The sequence below is a fragment of the Myiozetetes cayanensis genome, unplaced genomic scaffold (assembly GCF_022539395.1).
Source record: "Myiozetetes cayanensis isolate MyiCay16 unplaced genomic scaffold, myiCay2020 scf5-8, whole genome shotgun sequence".
Lineage (NCBI taxonomy): Eukaryota > Metazoa > Chordata > Aves > Passeriformes > Tyrannidae > Myiozetetes > Myiozetetes cayanensis.
In genome coordinates this window covers 110,716,923-110,736,396 of record NW_026087742.1, presented here as the reverse complement: position 1 = coordinate 110,736,396, position 19,474 = coordinate 110,716,923, and the positions used below count along the sequence as shown (strand labels likewise).

General features: G+C 40.3%; 1 protein-coding gene across 1 annotated transcript in view; it reads left to right on the top strand.

The window, feature by feature from the left end:
* EFHC2 (EF-hand domain containing 2) overlaps nt 1-19,474 on the top strand; it is a 60,511-nt gene that overhangs the window by 7,834 nt on the left and 33,203 nt on the right. The window contains exons 2-7 of the mRNA XM_050333875.1: nt 2,736-2,921; nt 6,903-7,053; nt 14,743-14,966; nt 16,632-16,886; nt 18,374-18,484; nt 18,807-18,945. Coding sequence (XP_050189832.1) covers nt 2,736-2,921; nt 6,903-7,053; nt 14,743-14,966; nt 16,632-16,886; nt 18,374-18,484; nt 18,807-18,945 — 1,066 coding nt within the window. The remainder of the gene's footprint in view (nt 1-2,735; nt 2,922-6,902; nt 7,054-14,742; nt 14,967-16,631; nt 16,887-18,373; nt 18,485-18,806; nt 18,946-19,474) is intronic.

Here is a 19,474-nt window from a genome sequence, read left to right as displayed (position 1 = left end):
TCTAGAAAAAGCTTTGGGGACATGAAAAGCTTTCCTTTGCTGAGGAAAACTCACCCTCACCCTGCTTTTCTGTCTGTGCCTTTCTCCCTAACTCAAGCTTCGGTTAGAGGGGGAGAATAATTAAATACTTGCTGTGCCAGCAAGTGAATCTGTTCTATAGCACCTTCAGTATAAATGAGGTGTTCTTGCCTGGAAACTTCCCTTTAAAAACTCAGCTTGACTGGATTTATCCTACATTTGAACTGGTGAAAGCAGGAATCTCCCTTCCTTTCTGACTTCTCCCCAACTCTTCATCAGCTTACTGAGGAACAAAACTATTGTAAAAAAGAAATAGAAGAAGAAAGGGCAGTTGAGAAGCACCCAAAGGAGAGGGAGGAAACCATCCCAGGTGCAGATGGGTTACAGAGCAGGTGCCAGCCCCTGTTGGTGCCTGTTCCAGATTCAGGTACCGGGAGAGCACCTGTACTCAGTTCCTGAGGAAGGGGTGGAATGACCTCATGAGTGATGTTTAAATGTCAGTGCTGACACTGCAGGCTGAGACGTGACATTTTATACATCCGAGCGCAAAAAGCTGATGCCGATGCAAAATATTTTATTTTGGGCATCATTCCTGCAAACGTGCAATTCTTTTTTTCAGTCTAGTTATATTCCTGGCTTGAACAATGCTCTGTGGTCAGTCAGTACACAAGCATTTCCTTGTGTTGATTTTTCTCTTTTACTCAGAACCCTTGTTCTTGAGTTATACAGTGCAGGAGTACTTGTTTTCCCCCCTTGTATTGTTCTTTAAACTATGATACTTGTCATGTGCCCTTTTATTCACCTTTGTTCAAAACATTGCTTACCTTTTAAATATCTTTTTTTGGGGACGTGCTTCCATACCCCTGATTGTTTCTGTCCTCAGAATGTGAACCTTATCTCATTTTGCAGTGACTATTTCAAAGGCTAGCTCAGCTTCTTTGAACCTAAGCAAGGTATGGCCATTGATTATTATGGTATTAAAAATACTAATTTGTAAAAATAGTAAGTATTCTTTTTCATACCACCGTCCTTGCAGAAGTATTTTAAGCAAAGGTTAAGCTAAAGCAGTGACTGAGCAGTTTGTGTCAGCATCTCTCCCTCCTGTGTCATTGGATTTGGAGCACCTTGAGGCAGGGGAGCAGTTCAGATTGTGACCTCCAGTGTGCTGCAGTTTGTGTAGGCCAGCACTGAATGTTATGTGCCTTGAGGCTGGTTCACTGCCTTTCAGATTCCTGACCCTCTTTCATATTGGTGGAATGAAATAACTACTCATGTACTTTCAGTTTTTGCTGCTTCACTGCTTGCACTTGTTTCCCAGAACTGCTGTGTGTGATGTTGTCTTGGAGCAATTGAGTGTTGCCACAATGAAAAACGATTATTTGTACCATTTTCTGATTTATGATAGTAACTTGGGGCTGTCTCCCCCTTTCTGGGGAGCAGTGGGTTTACATGTAAGCCTGTGATAATCAGTGATGCCAAATGTAGTGGGGAGGCAATTTTGTCCCTCTGCTACTTTACCAACATACCTGCTCTGGTGCTGCTGTGAGAAGTGTTGCTGTCCAGCCTTTTCCTGTACCCAGGGCTTTTGGTGTGCTCGTTCATGACATCAGTTCTTTCCCCTTTAGCCTCATCTTCCCTCATGTTCACCCAGGCCCAGGCTGAGGGAGGGCACAGCTGGGGTGCTCCCTCTCTCCCCTTACCCAATGTCTCCTCTCTACCTTCCCAAATAAAATATTTTGAGGATTTGAGAGGGCAAGGAAGGGAAGAATATCAGAGTGAGAGGAGCTAACGAGGCAGGATTGCTGCTCCTGGAAGGAAGTGGAACTTTCTGTTGGCTTTTCCTATTTCCCTGTCCTGTCCTATGAGACTGATACTTGGGGTAGGAAATTGCTGCCCAAGCACAGCACAGCTGTGCAGGCAGCTCTTTAGGAGGGACATTGCCACAGGCAGGAGTGATATTCATGTGAGGCCAGAGGCTTTTCTGTGTCATTTGAACACTGGTTCCAGCCCCAGCCAAGAAATTCGAGTGGGCAAGATGGGTTTCTTTGCAGTTGGTTGGTCCTACATTTTTAAGCACTCCATCCTTTATTGCCTGAAAAATTAGTAATAGTATAAAGAAATCATTACAGAGACCTTGTTTTGAAATAAGCCCAGATGGAATGAATATTCTGTCGTTTGATTCAGGTCCAACCTCCCAAAATTCAAGTGTATGCACTAGTACAGAGGATTTTATTTCACACTCAGGGACACAAGTGCAAATAAGATCTTTGACGTGAGTAACGAGAGCAGGCTGTTCTCTGAGTGCTGCTGAACTGTTTCCATTTGCCCTCTGGAGAGCTGAAGAAAAGGCTTTTCCCCTCCACCTTTTTACAACAGTTCTTGTGGGTGACTTGCTTCTTTCTACCACGTGCCTCAATCCTTGTTGCAGGGAAGGAGTGTGTGTGCAAAACAGTATCATTATCATCCAGTCTCTCAGCCTAGGTAAATTACTGGAATATTATTCCATTTTTGTCTGTAAGACTGGCAAATTGACCACTGAAAAATGTCACTTCACTTTCAGCATTCCAGTCGTTACAAGTTTTTAGGTTCTGTATTAAAAATAATTATAGAGAAACTTTGGTGTGATTAATCCTCCTTGCCTAGATAGTTAATTGTTATGGATTTAAAAACAAACACACAGGCAATTTTTTCTCTCTTTCTTCCAAACTTTTTAACAGATAGGGGGAGAAAATTTCCACAAACCGCAGCGCTGGGGTTACTGCAATAATGTTCCCATGCTGTTTGAAGAAAAACCTGGAATAGGAGGTCAACCACTGCTTGATCAGAGGCCGAAACCTAAATACACTGAGTTTCCTGCAGGGATGGGAAGTAATCCTCCAGCTTGGATAGCATTTGACAAGCAGGTATGTAGAAATCTGTATCTGTGGTTTTTTTATGAATAGCTACAATATGACAGAGTATAAAGTGAAATTCAGTTAGATATTTCAGAAGATTATTTTGTCTATGCAAAAAAAGCTCCTAGATACATAAAAAGAGATGTACCAGGTATTTTTTCATTATAGTCACATATTGAACAATTAATATAAACATATATCCAGCAACATATAAAAGTATTTCTCTATTGGGGTATATCTTATACAGGATGTAACCAGACTAAGGGAGTGGTCAACATATTCCTTTTTTGTGACAATGGTGACAGTAAAGGAATTATTTGGGAACCTGGTAAGAGTGAATGCAAGGTAGATCCCAGTCCAGGAGAAAAGTTGAACGGGCACTTGGGAACCCTTAAACTCAGTCAAATGCAACGTGCTTGGGATTCACTTATGCCATTGTATTTGCATGCCTAAAGTCCTGTTAACTTTTTGTGTGACCTGTTCGTGTGTAATAGACTATGGCCATTACAGACCCAGCAATTTAAAATTAGTATTTTTGTATTTTATTTTGCAAGAGTATAGTGACACCTTTATAGTTAGAGAGTTATCCAATAACTGTAATCTGTGATGACAAGAATTCTGTAGCATGCTTGTTACTTTCCATGTTTAAATTTACATTGAGTTCTACTTAGTGGTGTTTTATTTCTAAAAGCAAAAAGCCTGCAATCAGAGAAGGAAAAGATCCAGAAAAAGAAATAATTCAGCAGATCACCGAAATGTTACATTACTAAATGATTACTGCCTTTAAGTTTTGGAAAGAGTGGCTAACCTTGTAATTCCTACTTTAAAAGAGAAGCCATGCAGGTAATTGCAGTGCAATTACACATTAATCTTTGGCAGACCAGAACTACAATAAGAAGGTGTAAGGCTTGAGCAGCTACACATGCCTTTGGTTGGCATTGCCTCTGAAATCCCTGGTGTTGCTCACAGGGGTTTCAAGAACATGCTCAGGTATGAACTGCTCTGAGGTGTTAAGGTGTGAAGGTTTCAGCCAGTCCTACACTTGCTTTAACTTCACCCTTCTTGAGAACAAGGAGGTGTGTATTGGCTTCTCAGGGCCATGTGTAAGTTAGCAGGCCTTGGATCCGAGTTTATGGGCTAAAAAGCTTAGGTAGGAGGCAGAGGGACCTCCCACTGAGCATCAGGCACTGGCCTTGGCTGGTGAGAGGAGCTCGCTGGCCTTTTGACATTCCTTATCTAATCAGTTTGTGCCTCCACAGGGCAGTGCAGATCAGGAGTTTGCAAGTTTGGAGTTGGCCTCCGGAGGGCTCATGTGTTTGTATTAATTGCAGCCTGTTAAAGGGTACTGACTACCCAACTAATTTATCTGCCCCGTTAAAGACCCCGGAATGCAGCTCTGTCCTCTGGTGCTGCAGTTGGTAGCTCGGCAGAATGGACTGTGTGAGGAATGGTTTGAGCAGGTGGTTGTCTTTTGAAATGTGATCTGCTTTCTTACCATTTTTCTTTGGCTTCTGACTTTCAGCAGTACCCGAGTAACTGGAGGAAGGACAGGCACAAAACTTCATCATTAAGTAGGCTGAGAAATAGTTTTTGCAATTCCATATGCCTAATAGGAAGCAGGTGTAAATTTAATTTCTTCTACAGTTAAATATACACACGGGGCCTCCTGGGCTTGAAATGATGTTTGCGATTTGGCTACCAGAGGTGCCAGAAAAGCCTTGTGCCAACTTTAAAAAGTGCCACAGAGTTTATTCAATGTTTGTTACTTTTGGTTTTCATAGGTAACATTTAGTTTCTTAAGGCGTGGGATGGGAATTTTGCACACAACAGTGTACTACAGACGAGACATCAGTTAGGAAGTGTTGCATTTTGAGTATTTTTAACATTAAGTTTGCTTCAAAATGAAAAGTAAGTTATCTTCTTTTCTGTTCCTTCCCCTCCTCACCCTCCCTGAATCATCTGCTCTGATCTGCAAAATTGCAGTTGATTGCTGCATGTATTTCAGTCATACAGGAGCATGTTGATAAGGGTATAAAGAGAATAAAGTGGAAATACAAACCTGCACAAACTCCTCAAATGGAATAAACCAGGACATAGGTTCTGAGCCTCGTCAGCTGAACCCCAGGATGGTCAGTACAATTCCACCATAGTACCTCTTAAGTCCCCTGGAGTATTCAAGAGATTTATACAGAGCTCCTGGTCATTCCAGAATAGTACTTGGGAGCCAGGAAGGATACCTTGGTCACCAAAAATGGCACTCTAAACCAATGTTTAGACAAGTGGAAGGAAGAGGAGATGTCATAGGTTGATAGAGTTTGTGTTGGCTTTGTTGTATGTCAGATGTTTCTGTGCTTGGTACATTAAACAGTGAAATGCACAGTTAAAAAATGTGGACAGGATGAATTTTTTTATTTATTTTCAACTATTGAGTCTGTAGGTGGTTCAGAAACTTTCATATTGTACTAATTAAACAAACCACAATTGATGGTGTCTAGATTCTTTTGTGTCAAGATCTAATGCCATCAGGTTTGAGAGATAACAGTTTATGTCATTTGATTATAATTTGAATTTTATTTCTCTAGTGGTGGAGGATCATAGTGCTGGAAAGTTGATGCTAAAAATGTGTCTGTCGTACTGTTTGATGAATGCTGAAAATCAGTGGGATCTGAGCCTTTGAAATAATTTCTGGAAGGAGAGTTTTCTAATCTTGCACCTAATCTGCCCAAGAGAAGGGAACAGGTCTGAGTAGGACACAGGGTGTGTGTCCTTCTTGTGCTCCTGGGCAAGCTGCTGGCTCTCTCTCCCCAAATGTAGGAAAGGAGGTTGTTTTTGTCTGTTAGGTGTTTTGAAATCTCTGTCATCAAGTGCATTGAGATTCCCAAAGGCACCGCAGATTATTATCCAGTGTGTTCTGTCATGTAGGGAGCTCAGCCAGCCTACTGGATTTCAGACACTTCAAGTAAAGGTCTGATTGATGTTTGTTGAAACATAGGGAACAGCTAAGTTATCTTTTTTTTTTTCATGCTTCAGTTTGTCTGATTAATCAAGAGTAAAGGTAAATGAATTTGTTAAATATAACCAGTATGAAAAAATGAAGTATAAATTAGCACTGATTTGACCCAAATGAGTTGGAGGCAGCAGGATGGTAACCTGTTTTAAGGAGTGCCCTCCTGCACTTACCACAGCAAGCATCCTGGTAGATGTAGCACTGCCCAGTAGATGTGTCTTGCATGTTCCCTCAGAACTGGTCTTGTTGATTAAAGACCATAAATGATACCAAGAAATGCCAAAGTTGTGTAATGGTTTGCCAAGTTCAGGCTGAGACTTCCAGACAACAAAGGCCGCTGTATAAACCACTGAGCACCTCCCCTGTGAAGGTGGGATTTTTGGCATTGTTGTTATTGCAAGAGTCCACGAAGAGCAGTTGCTGTGCTCTCTGAGATTTCCCCACTCACTGGATTGCAGAACCAGGTAAGTTTTGAAATGTCAATATTGCACAGCTGCAAATGACTCCTGAAAAATGTCATTTCTCTCTGATCATCTTCAGTGCCATTCATTTGAAAGCTTTCAGGATCTGCTTAAAAACAATTCTTACCTCAGTGGTAAAGCCATTGCTGTCATGATGCACTTTATTTTTCTGTAATTCATAAAATAGCAGTCTTAAAATTTGCTTCAGTACTTGGGTAGCTTATTGTGTTATCAAAAATGCTTTGTTGGAGAGATTTTTCCAAGAAGCCTGCTGGTAGTTTTATATTTGATTTATCTCTTTACTTTAGAGCTCCATCTCTGCTTAGATGTTGTGATAATAAAAATGCCAAACAAAGAATGTTAAATTTATGTGATTTAATGTGGATTTCTGTTCTTACATTTCAGAGAAATAAATCTACCTCCTGAAATGCCAACATTTAGTTACTTATAATCTATACAAGTTTATTTGATGTATTTTGCAAAAGTGTTGGAGATTTTTCTGCTTTATTTTTTTTTAAATAGGTGTTGAGATTTGATGCCTATTTTGAAGAAGAAGTGCCTGACAAAAATCAAGAGCTTTACAGAATCAGACACTGTAAAATATACTTCTACCCTGAAGATGACACAATTCAAGTGACTGAACCCCATGTGCTAAATAGTGGCATAGATCAAGGTATCTATTTTTAATAGCAGTCTTTTCTTTTTTTTCCTTTATATTTTTCTCCAGTACAGTCTTGGGCCGTTCCAAAGCATACCTAATGTGAGTTCTGATAGCTGAAATGGGATGTAAGTGCACAGCTATAATTGTCTTTTCTTGTTCCACATCATGATGTGAGCATTTCCATTGTCTTAGTTCCTCAAGAGGCAGGCTTTGTAAGGCTGAATCCCCTTCCATACTCAAGCATACCATTTTTTCTCCAATACAGTTGTCTGAAATCATAGGATGGTAGGTCTTTGTCAGCGTTGTGTCGCTTCTGCAGAAGCAGTTTGTGTTCTAGGTCTCCATTCCCAAGCCTGGCTCCTCCCATCTTGGCACTGACAGGGAGTTCTGAGCAGCAGCTCTGTAATTGTTCATTAGCTACAACATTGTCTCTGCCATTGTTGAAGAAGAGCATCTTTTGTGCCTCTGACTCTCAGTTCTTTTGTGATGAAATTGTCCTTGGCACAGTAATTTTTCCTGGATGCCTCTAAGCTAAGAAGCTGCCTTGCCTCAGTGTGTCACATCACGGCACTTGGACCAGCCTGAGGGCTTTTGGAAGAGGGTTTTTACTGAGCTGATTTACAGGGTTATTAATGGACTTGGTTTACGTTAAGAAAATGTGACCTAGCGGTCAGCATCCTGTTGCAGAAGGGGAACACAGCTGCTGCTTCTTGGTGTTTATGGGTCCCTGCCAAAATGAAAAGTTTTCAAGGGATATAATCCAAAGAAGCAGGATGTCTTGGGATGACTGGGCCTCCCAGTCCCCAAAGATATTTTGTACATTTTGGTGAATCTTAGCACAGCGATTTTCAAAAGTAAGTTAACCATTTAACTACCCCATTCTTCTCCCAGATCAGTAGATGACATCAATTTACCTATCTACAGAGCAAAATCCCTCTTGTCACCAGTGACAGGATCTGAGGGAATGGCCTTTAGCTGAGTCAGGGGAGGTTTAGTTTGGATATCAGGAAAAAGTTCTTCACCCAGAGGGTAGTTGAGCACTGGAACAGGCTCCCCAGGGAAGTGGTCACAGCACCAAACCTGACAGAGCTCAAGAAGCTTTTGGACAGCACTCTGAGGCACATGGTGTGACTCTTGGGGTGTCCTGTGCAGGGCCTGGAGTTGGACTCGATGATCCTGATGGGTCCCCTCCAACTCATCATATTCTATGATTCTGTGACATTTAAAGGTGTCACGTGCATCGTCACTGTTAGACCTGGGACAAAATTCCCTGTGAATCTCTTCTTAAGCCAATGCTTCGGGTCCTGCTCTCCCTGTGTTGAGTAGTTCTTGCCAGAATTCTTGTGGGTTTGTCAGCAGGGACTGAATTCAGAGGAAACTCATCCTACTCCTTCCTGGACAAGTACTTTTTCGAGATGTGAGGAAAAGCATGTTGGAGCTCTTTCCCTGGGAAGTTACAGTTACTTATCCCTTCCCTGCACCCGAATGCATGAGGTGGGAGACATCACTGGATTGAGGTTTTCCTTGACTTGTGTGTCACAGGAGTGGGAGCGGCTGTTTCTGGATTTTGTGGCTTGGAATGAATGTCCACTGACAAAGGAAGCAGAGTTAACCTGAGAGGCAGAGGTGACACCTTTGAGAGGAAAGTGGGAGCCAGATTCATTAGAGCAGGATAAAGCAAATCCAAAGGTGATTCCTTTGAATGAGTCATTTTCATTGTCTTTGTGGCGTGGGTTGTGTAGGCTGCCTCTTCAGCCCTGATGTTCCTGGCAGTCTAGTCCTGTTGCTGTGATGACAGGAAGGCTACAATTTCCCCCTCTTTCCTTGGTTGTGCCTTGTGTTAATTGTTGTTGGAGTCATCTTTAGTACTGGATCTAAAATTACCTGAATGGTCAAAATGGTAACAAGAATTCTCTCAGTCTTCCATGCAGGGATGTTCTGAAGGCCTCTACGACTTTATCAGAGTACTTTATGTGGGATAAATACACATACACAACATATTTAACTGATGGATTGAAAAGAAACATTCCAGGATCTCGAAAGTACACTTATTTTATTTCTTGCTGGTACCTGGGCTGGTAAGGAAGCTCTGTGTGTTGACTGTGTTTGGAAAGGAGAAGATACTGTAGGTTGAAAGGCTCAAGGACTATTTGGGGTGTGTTTAGGATTCAGAGGTGATTAATAGATCTGGGGCCTATACTTTATCATAATCATCTACATAAATATTCTTATTATCCTAGAGATTAATATGATGTAGAGTGAAAAAGGTGGTGGTGATACTTATCAGAGGATTCTCTACTCACATGCACTTCATGACTCCATTGACTTCATGCTCCATAACTGAAGACCAATGACAAAGTTGTTATGTTAAAGGCACTAAATGTTTGTTGTTGAATATATGCAAAAGCAGTGTTTCTTAAAAAAAAAAAAAATCCCAAACCATGAACTGCTAATCTTATTGCATTTTCAATCAAAAATTGTCCTGTTTCCTCTTTTATTATAATTGTCTATGTCTCTATTTCTCTCTCTCTCTCTCTCTCTCTCCCTCTTTATTTATCTATCTGTCTATCTCTTGTATTATTCAAATTCCTTATCCTGACTGGGACTGTGTAAGCCCAAGAACAAGAGATGTACCTGCCTGCATTGTGAAGCTGGTAAACTGAAGCACAAAGGAATGAAAATCTTACCCATGATCATGCAGAAAAGGTTGTAACAGGATGAGGAACTGAGCTGAAGTTCAGGCTCTTAACCATAATGCACATCTGCTGAAATACAACTTCGGAGTTCATTAAAATTCCAGAGATTTGTGGAGAGCTGTAGGAGAGCTTGGGTTGTTGAAAGGCAAACAGCACTGAACAAAAGAGCACAGGTGTGGGGATATGGGTGAAAAAAGAAGTGTGGGGACATCAGGAGGCAGGATAGGCTCAGTCTACATGAACAGTTGGAGAGTTGCTGTGGAAGGAAAGGGGTTGTGTAACAGGGGAACAGCAAAAAACAGTGATGGATCAAGTGCCACTGAACTGCTGAAGGCAGAAGGTGGTGGTGACCTTAACTTGGACGTTTGCTCTGGCAGGAAAGATGTAAAAGAGATGAAATGGCTGTTCTCAGGAGGCTTTTTGGAGAGGAGATAGGGAAGGATGAGGTAGATCAAAGGTAGATCTTCTTAGCTTGGCTGGTTAATGCCTTGAGGCCAGGGGTAACCAGTGCTTGTGCCTTAACCCACAAAGGAGAGTTTGATGGCCTGAGTGGGTGTCCCTGGGCATGGTGGGGTTGGAGCAATGCAGTAATTTCCCACTGCACTCTTGTTCTAGTTGTGGCTGTGCAGAAAGACACTTGGAGGGGCTTACACACTGCAGGAAGATCTGGTGAAGGAATAGCTGTCAAAAAAAGTTAGAAGAATTTCTAAATTTGATTATGAATTCACAAAACTAAAACAAATTGGCTTCAGAGAAAAAAAGTGCCAGAAGACGTGCTTTTACCGTTGATCAAAATCTCAGAGTGACAATATAAATGATCTGTGAGAAATGTGTTTCAGGGACTTTAAAAACTGCTTTGTGAAATTGGCTGCTGTACTTGGATGTGAGTTTGGACATATAAGTTTGCTACTAAATAACTGAAATTTAAACTCCATTTAATTTTGGAAACTGGAAAATTTTAGAAACGTTAGGAGAAATCTATACAAACAGAGAAAGGAATGCAGAGGCTGACTTGAACTTGAGAAACCAGAATCAAAGGGAAAAACACCAGGGCAACCACGGTGCACAAGACCCAAGTAAAGATAAAGGAGTACAGAGTGAAGAGAAGGGCAGTAAACTCAACCACATAACAAACTCCAAATGCTTCTTCCACAGCCAGAATGATAATTACTCTTTCAATATAAAAAGAAATTCTCCCATGGAGAGCCAGGCCAGATATGGCAGTGCAAGTGTTTTGTACATCTAATTCCCAGTTAACAGGACTGTGGCTGGCTGATACTGTCTTATCAAAAGGTCATTTATGCTCCCGTGGGGTTGACTGTAACTTCCAGTGCAATCCAGACCCTGCAAGCCAGAGCAGAGAGGAGCAGCTGGCCGGCTTCCCCAAGGTCAGCCAGCTGAGAAGGAGAGTGGAGCTGCCTGCTGGCCAGGCTCCCAAGGCCGGCTGGATGGAGAGGAAAGTACAAGCAGGAAAACGAAGTTACAGTCAGCTCCTCCAGTATAACCAATTATCTGAGAGTTTAAGCCTCCCCCACAGGCCTTGAAATAATTGTGATTTTGCCATACTTGATGGTTGCCAAATCATGACCTTGCTGTGTTCTGAGACTAAGTGAATGTAAGAAGTCTCCTTGTTTATTGGGGTGAACTCTTTGTGTTGCAGGGTGGTGCTTTCTGTACAAACTCCAGGTGTTACTCATTCTACTCCTCCCTCTAATGCACTCTTGAGTTGTGCAGAGAGAGAGGGGAAACTCTGGATACCACTTAATTTCTTCTGCAGAGGAGGAGAACAGCAGAGACCAAATAATTTTCTGCCCAGCTTCATTGTCAGAAGGCCTTCACTACTAGGGAGGTCTTCTTCAGCAGCTGCTGTGGTTGCCAAATAATCAGAAACCCCAAGAGACAAGAAGATATGCTACAAATTATGGTGTGGGAGCTCAATGCCACCACCAGCTCCCTTTCCAAGCAGTACCCCAGCTCCCTTTCCAAGAGCACAGTAAAGGAAAGCATTATTAAATTTCAAATTCAACACTATAAAATGTGTCCTGTACATGTGCATGTCAGGCACAGTGATACCTAATAAAAGCAAAGGATTGATGCAGATGTTATCTTTGCAAGACATTTTCCATTTGAAAAGAAATTCTTATCCCTCAGAATAAAATGGGCCTGTGTATTTACCCTGAAAAGTGATATGAAAAACTAGCTGAAAGCTTATTCACCAAATGTGAGGTGAATAAGCCCTCAGAAGACCCCTCATACTAGAAAATTATCAACTATTACATTTTCACTAGAGTTATAAATCAGCAGGATTTGCATGTTCTGACTTAGCCCATTATCTGTTGATATTTTTATGAATGAGCCAAGGATTAGCCAAATTTAGGTAACATATTCTAAAGTATGTGTTTTTTTAATACTAATGCAATGCAGTTTTGCATCATGTTAAAATGTGCTAATTACCACCTTTTCTAACATATTTTAGTGAGGGTGCATCTTAAATAGGTGTATAGTATGTTCAAGCAGGTAAGAGGACAAAATTTGTTCTACAGTCAAAGGTCAGTAAACCAGGAGGTTGGATTTGGTACATGTGAAACATCAGGATGCTGAACGGGTCCTAAATAACTATTGTAATGGGAACAAAACCTAGATCTGCTTTGTTGCTTTTTATTGCCCTGAAAAATTAAGGACATGTTTTCACTGTAGGAATTAAAATTTAACAAACAACTCTGATAATGGTAGTAGTGAAAGGTATTTCATACAAATTAGTCCATAGGGAAATAAAGCGAACAACAGAAAGTTTCCATGGACTAACTTAAGAATAAGGCCCTTCAAACAGCAAACAAGGCACACGGTGATACCTTTCTCACTCCTGCTCTGCCTTTCTTCATCCCCTCTGTCCCCAAGCCCCCTCCACCTTCACCTACCTCCAAAACAAAACAGCAGTGCTGGAAAAGCATCAAACAGGACTCAGTGGGAAACCATACCAGATATGCATCTAAAGGGCACTGGAAAGAGATCCAGCTCTGCAGTGAGTGATAATGAGATGGACCTTTCAGTTGATTGTGTCTAATGATCTATTATTGTAGTAGTAGGTTGGTATTGGAACTATTTTTAGTGTAGTAATTTTTCACAGTGTGTACTGTATTTAAGTGGCAATACCTTTTAGAATTCCTGTAATTTCAAAGTTGCTGGGAATCTATGTGGCAAGTAATTATTTTGATATTATAGGTTGGTGGTTCCTGTCTGGTCTTAGCCAGTGAATGTACACACTGTAAAGCTGGTGTTAAGAGAGGTGTCTGGGTTCATAAGCACAACAATGAGCCTGAGGTTGAACACTGGGCCATCTTTTTATTTTCTGCAGGATATTTTCACAGAAGTATGTTGAGGTATTGATATGGTAAAACTTCAACCATTGTCCTTTTTGTTATGTCGTAATGTTAAAAAATAGAAGTCCCAGCTATGCCGAGCTGCTGTTCTTTGTGAACTTGGAACAAATCATATCTGGTCATACCTGCAGCTGCATACCTGTCTTTAATATATGTCTTACAAATTTGTTTAACCTACTAAGGCTGTAGCTTCTAAGTTGATTCTAAAGTACTCATATGTTATTTGTAAAGTGCTTGTGGTATCACAAAATTGTTGAGGTTGGAAGGGATATCTTGAGATTGTTTAGTCTACGCCCTTACTCCAAGCAGAACCTTGTAGAGCCAGATGTTCAGGGCCATGTGCTGTTGGGTTTCAAGAATGGAGACTTTGCAACCTTTTCTGGCAGCCTGTTCTGGTATTTGATCACCCTCACTGTAAAAAAGTGGGTTTGTGTGTTCAGATGGAATTCTGTGTCTTTTAACTGGCTCTCATCCTGTCAATGGGCACCATGGAGAAGAACCTGGCTCCATCTTCTTCCTTCTCTCCCATCAGGTGTTTAAACATATTGATAAGTGTTCCTCCCCTTGAGCCATCTCTGTTCCAGACTGAACAGACCCAGTCCTCTCAACCTTTTCTTACATGAGAGATGTTCCAGTCTCTTACTCATCAGCAGTGAATACTTTTGAAGCATTACCCAATTCCTCAACGTATTTGAGAGTTTTCAGCTGATAAATAGCCAATAGCAGTTTCCTTCTCTTTTAATGCGGTAAATGTAACCAAATTCAATGCTCTCAGAACAACAGTCCTTTCATTTAAAGACTATGAATAGGAAAATTTAAGTGTGTACTTTAAGCAAAGTTAAATTATCTCTCTTTTCACTCCTCTCCACTTCCCCTCCTTTCCTTTTCTTTTGCATAGTGTTCCTGTTGGAGTGTGGGTTGTGAGTTCCTGGCTCTGCATTTTTGAGATGGATCCTTTGCTGCAGACCAGCAATCAACCCAACTTACCCCTGTTGTCTCCACTTCCCGTGTGCTCCTTGGGGAAGCTCAGTTTAATGTGCTCCATACTTGATTAGGTCGCACTTTTTCCTTGCTAGGGCAGGTTTTTTCTCTATCCTTAGCTTGTATGGCTCTCCTCATCCTACAGAGTGTACAGACAAATCCCTCCCAGACACCCCTACCACATGTTTTATGCACAACTTTTTACATGCTTTGTTTTTTTCCAAGAAAAATTAAGGAGACTGACAAGTACTGGAGACTCCTCTTGCTTTTCCGAAAAAGTGAAGAAGACATTTCTTTTCATAATGAGGAAAACTACTTTTAAACTTACCAACCTGTTAAGTTTGCATCAGCAAATGGAAATTTACTTCATTGGTTTCATGCTTGTCTCAGAAGAAGGTGGCAATTTTCTGTATTAACTTCAGTCAAATACTGGAGCTCGAGGTTCCAGAAGGCAATCAGTGTATTACTGTTAATAAAAGGATCCTTTTACCTAATAATTCTTTTGCTAAATGAAGAATAATTTTGTTTGTCCCTCGTGGCTTTGTCTGTTCAGGTCCTATCAGCGTAGAAAATTAGCAAATGTGTGGAGGGATCCTTAGAGCAAATAATATTTACTCTGTGAATTTGTCCCAATTGTTTCACAGGAACTATTCTTCGCCGGCATCGGATTCCGCTTCCACCTCCTCATGAAGATCAGTTCTATACTATATATCATTTCAATATCAACATAGAAGTAAACTTTTATTCCAGAATATTTAAGATTGTAGATTGTGACCTGTATACAAAAAATTTCCTGAGGAAGATGGGAGTGAGAGTAAATCCTCCCGGAAGTCGTCCGAATGATCCGTACACCACAGAGCGACGACAGGTCAGATGAGGCAGTAGTAGTGAAAACTTGATGTTATTAATATGCATTATGTAAATTATTTCTTAAAGAATGAATAGAGAACAGTTATTTAAAAAAAAAAAAAAACCCCAAGACAAAACTTGCTTTTGAAAATTCTGGCATGTGGCTCATTGTACTATATAATTAAATATAACCAGTTTTGTCCTGATGTGTTCACACACCTTCTAAAACAGAACAAAATTAATAGAGAAAAATAAAATAAACCTTTCAGTATTAAACTGAAAAGAAAAAAAAAAGTGTACCTATTCCATGTTCTACTTATGGATTTGCTTGAGTTAATTTAATGATAATAAATACTTTTAAAGTGTTTAAAGGAAGATCTAATTGGAATTGTGGTTCAAGCACACCCATGGCTTACTGCAGACTCCTCTGTTCTATTTGTATGTAATCTTTCATTTCTACCCCACACCTTTTTAACAGCTCTTTGCATGTGTAGAGCAAATTCTTCTGCCATACAGAACCCAGAGCTCTGCAGTTTTTAAGACTTTTGAGATTTTACTTGGAGTTCCCTCTTTTATAAGTATATGGGGACACATATACACACACATATACACCTCCTCCAGAAATCTCACTCACAGCTCCTACATGCTACGTGGATTCCCCTTTGCAGGATTTGGGGTCCTTTTTTTTTTTTTTTTTCCCCCTGTGAATAGTACTGGGAGTGATGTTTTCTGCAGGTAATAGTGACAGTTTCTTTCAGTTCTGCTTTTCTTGATTAATGTGAGTGCAGATGGCACTTGACCTGACTCTGTTGGGACAGTTGGCCCATGATATGCAGCCAGTTGTGACAGAGCCCTCTGAAAACAGCAAATACTCCTGTGTCTGTTGCATTCAGCTTAATATTGAGAAAACTGATGCAGGTCTCAGCAGCAAAAATGTAACTATGGCTGAGATGTGTAGGACAGTTTCCATGTCTCTGAGGCGCTCTCAGGCCAACATGTTGGTTTATCTTCATTCATGCTGCCATCCTTTTTGCAGCATTTGTAATACATCTCCTGGTTGTGGTGACTCATACTGGCCATGGGTTACTTTTCTCTTACTCAGGCTTTGTAGGTAAGAGCTGTGAATATTAACATGTGCTGGGTTGTCTTGGTAGGGTCAGACTGTCTCAACATTATATAAGGTACTGTATAACCTGCTGAGATTTTATTTCTTTTTAAGCTACAGGCAAACCAGTCAAGTGTTGTGCATATTTGTGCCTAAAGAGAATGGAGAGGGGGATAAGATTTGAGTAATAAGAACATCAGAAGACAAAAAAGCCCAAAAGTCTATGTCTTCGTGTTCTCAGTTATTGAGAAATTATAGTAAAGTTACCTAGCGAATTCTGGCTGCCTTATGCTCTTACTTTCCTGTGCCTAATTTGTGGAAGATAATTTTTTTTTTGGTTGCTCTGGACTACTTTGAGTAAAATTAAATTGGTTTACACTAGACTCCTGATAGGTGGCCTAGACTTAGTGGATAGACTTCTTTGGTAATGCCATAAATGGTGGTTAATGTACTGTAATTGTGTAATCATTTGAAAACCTTGAAACCTTTGAAAACCATGTTTTAAGGTTGGACAGTACCATGCAGTTGTTATCCTGTTTTTAAGAGCACATAATTAAAAATACATTTCTCCTTTCCCAGAGGATTCTGGACAGCACGAATCCATTGCACCCTTACGAGCGCTTTGACACTTTGAAACAATTTCTGGAGTACGACGGACAAGTTTTGGGTTTTACCTGTGCCTGGAATGACCCAGAATGTCTGAATGATGGCCCACGAGAACTTGTTCTTCGTTATTATTTGGCTGACGATACAATTGATATAAGAGAAGTTTTGCCAGTCAACTCGGGCCGGGATGTAGTTCCACTTTTCCTCAAAAGAGATAAACTTCCAAAGGTGAGGAATGAAATTTTCAACGTCATTCAAGTTCTTCCACTAGTTAAGAAATGTCGAATGCCTTGTTTTGAAAATCCTGTACTAGGATTTCATGTAGTGACTTTATAAGTGATGGAAAAATGGCTCAAGGCTTGTCATGTTTAAAGTAAACCAGAGATGTCTTATGATTTTCTTTCTCCTATATTAGTGTATTAAAGTAAATTTATATTAATGAAACTCTGCAGTAATGGAAGTCCAGAAAAAATAAATAATATTGATAAGCTCATGTAAAACTGAGGTAAATTCAGATTTGATCGATGACACATATTTACAACCTTTGGAAAAGTCAGTTTTTGTTATTCCATAACAATACCTCTTTGTAGCAAATCTAGTGTGATTTCTTAAAATTGAATTTCTAGATTTGGGACCTTAAGCAAAGCTGTTCAAAGTCAATAGGAATCTGTCAATAAGCTTTGTTGGGCATTGATCAGGTGCTTATATGAGAAAGACTCCTCTCAGAGAAACCTTCAAAGGGTTTGAGTCTTCTGTAACCTGTTATGATTATGAAATTAATGGTCTGGATACGCTTCTGTATCACTCCAGACAGATCCTGATGACAGAATAACATCAGCCAACAGATGGAGTAACATACTGGGAATCTTTTCCTCCTCTCCTTCCAGCACTGATAATCTGTTTGTGGTGCCATAGATGTACACGAGATTTTATAGTAAAAACCTAACAGCAAAATATTACACTTTTCTCACCCTTGTGCATCCTGTATTCTGAGATGCTGATTCATCAATGGCTCTATGTTATCAGACCCCTTCTACCACTGAAGTGCATGTTGCAGTTTTAAGGGCTGGCTTCTTCCTCTGGAAACTTTGAGAAGGGCAGCAGAGGAGATCAGTCAAAAGCTGGGGTGTCAGGGAAGGTGGTAAGACAAAATAACTCATTTCGATCCCCCTGAACCAGCAGTTAATTCATAATTAAAAAATTGTAACATACTGAGTTTGATATTACTGGGATAAATTATTATTGTAATTTTGAAACTCACAGTAGAAACAAATATACTAACAATTTTGCCAACAGAATCAAGCTGACTTGAAGGTCCTATGTGTGTACAGTGGTTCAGACTAACCCTGAATGGTTCTTTGCATGTTTTTATAATTATTATCAATCAAAAAAATAGCCTTTAGAGCAGATGTTGACAATGATGTCATTCTTCAGGTGTGCTGACCTTTGCTTTCTGCTTAATAAAAGAAGAGACTTTACCCTTGGATGCACAGTAAGATTTTGGATGCTGCTTCTGGATTATGTACTGGCATTTGACATACACGCTGGTTTTTAGGTTTGGTGGTGTAATCCTACCTTAGGATTTACTAAAAATTCTCCCAGGAAAACACTACAACAACAGTCAGTCTGTAACAAACCTGTTAATTCTGAGGTACCAGAGTTCCCTTCCTTCACTCTCAACTGTATTTCTGAAGAGTTGGTCCCTTCTCTTGCAGGATGCTCCCACTGAGATGTATCAGCCGGGCACAATCACCAATTACACTCTTCTCAATGTCTTGGGAAAGTCAGAAAGAAACAAAGGCTGGTACATTCGGGACACTCTGCAGGTCAGATATTATTGAATGCCTCCAGCTGTTGAATATCTTCACAGTAGTTTTTGTAATTTCTGTGGTTGTTATGCTCTGCAACAAAGAGGGTTATTTATAGAACCGTGCTGCCACTGGAGAGTAGCTCAAATGAAAACTACTCAGGTTTACTGTATGTTAATCCCTTGTTTGTGAAAGTGGAGTAGCTTAACATGGGGAGAAGTATACTTGCAAATGGACTTCGAAGGTTATGTGTTAAATCACACTCACTGAATGACCTGGATTTTAAGGAGGGATTTTGGGATTTATGGATCTGCTGTATGAATGTTCCCTCTTTTATTAGACAGGAGCGGTGCGTCAGGAATTTTACAAAGACTGTGACTTGAAAATAGGGGCAGTAATTAATGTTTGGGGAAGGAAGATAGTAATCTGTGATTGTGATGAGTTCACTAAAGAATATTACAGGAAAAAGTACGGAATTGGTAAGTAGTGATAATTATCCTTTCTTTATGAGCATTTTTATACTCCTGAGTTTGACAGAGCTGTCTTCAAATTTTATTACTGACAAAACATGCTCATTAAAACCTTTTGCAATAACAATCTGTTGTAGACCATTAGCAGCAAAGCAGTAATTTTGCAGGTGATCCAGAAGAGCTTTCTTATATGTTACTTCATTGAAAACGAACACATAATGCACATGTTCTTTTCCTAACTGCCTCCGTTTTAAAAGGACAGCGACAAAATAGTCATATGGATAGACTGCCATTTCTTCTTCTCTCCTTCCCCCTCCCATCTCAATAGCTGTGTTTGCAGTCAGAAAATAATAAAGAGCGTGTAGTGAGCGGGTAAGTGGAATGAGCTCAATTATTCCCCATTTTACTATGTTTTATTATATATAGATGTCAGAATCCTCACATAATAAGATTTTCTGACATGACAGTACTAGTCTATCACATTATTGGTTTTTACAATGCAGTTTTGTGTATTCTGGACCATTAGAGTATGTATCCT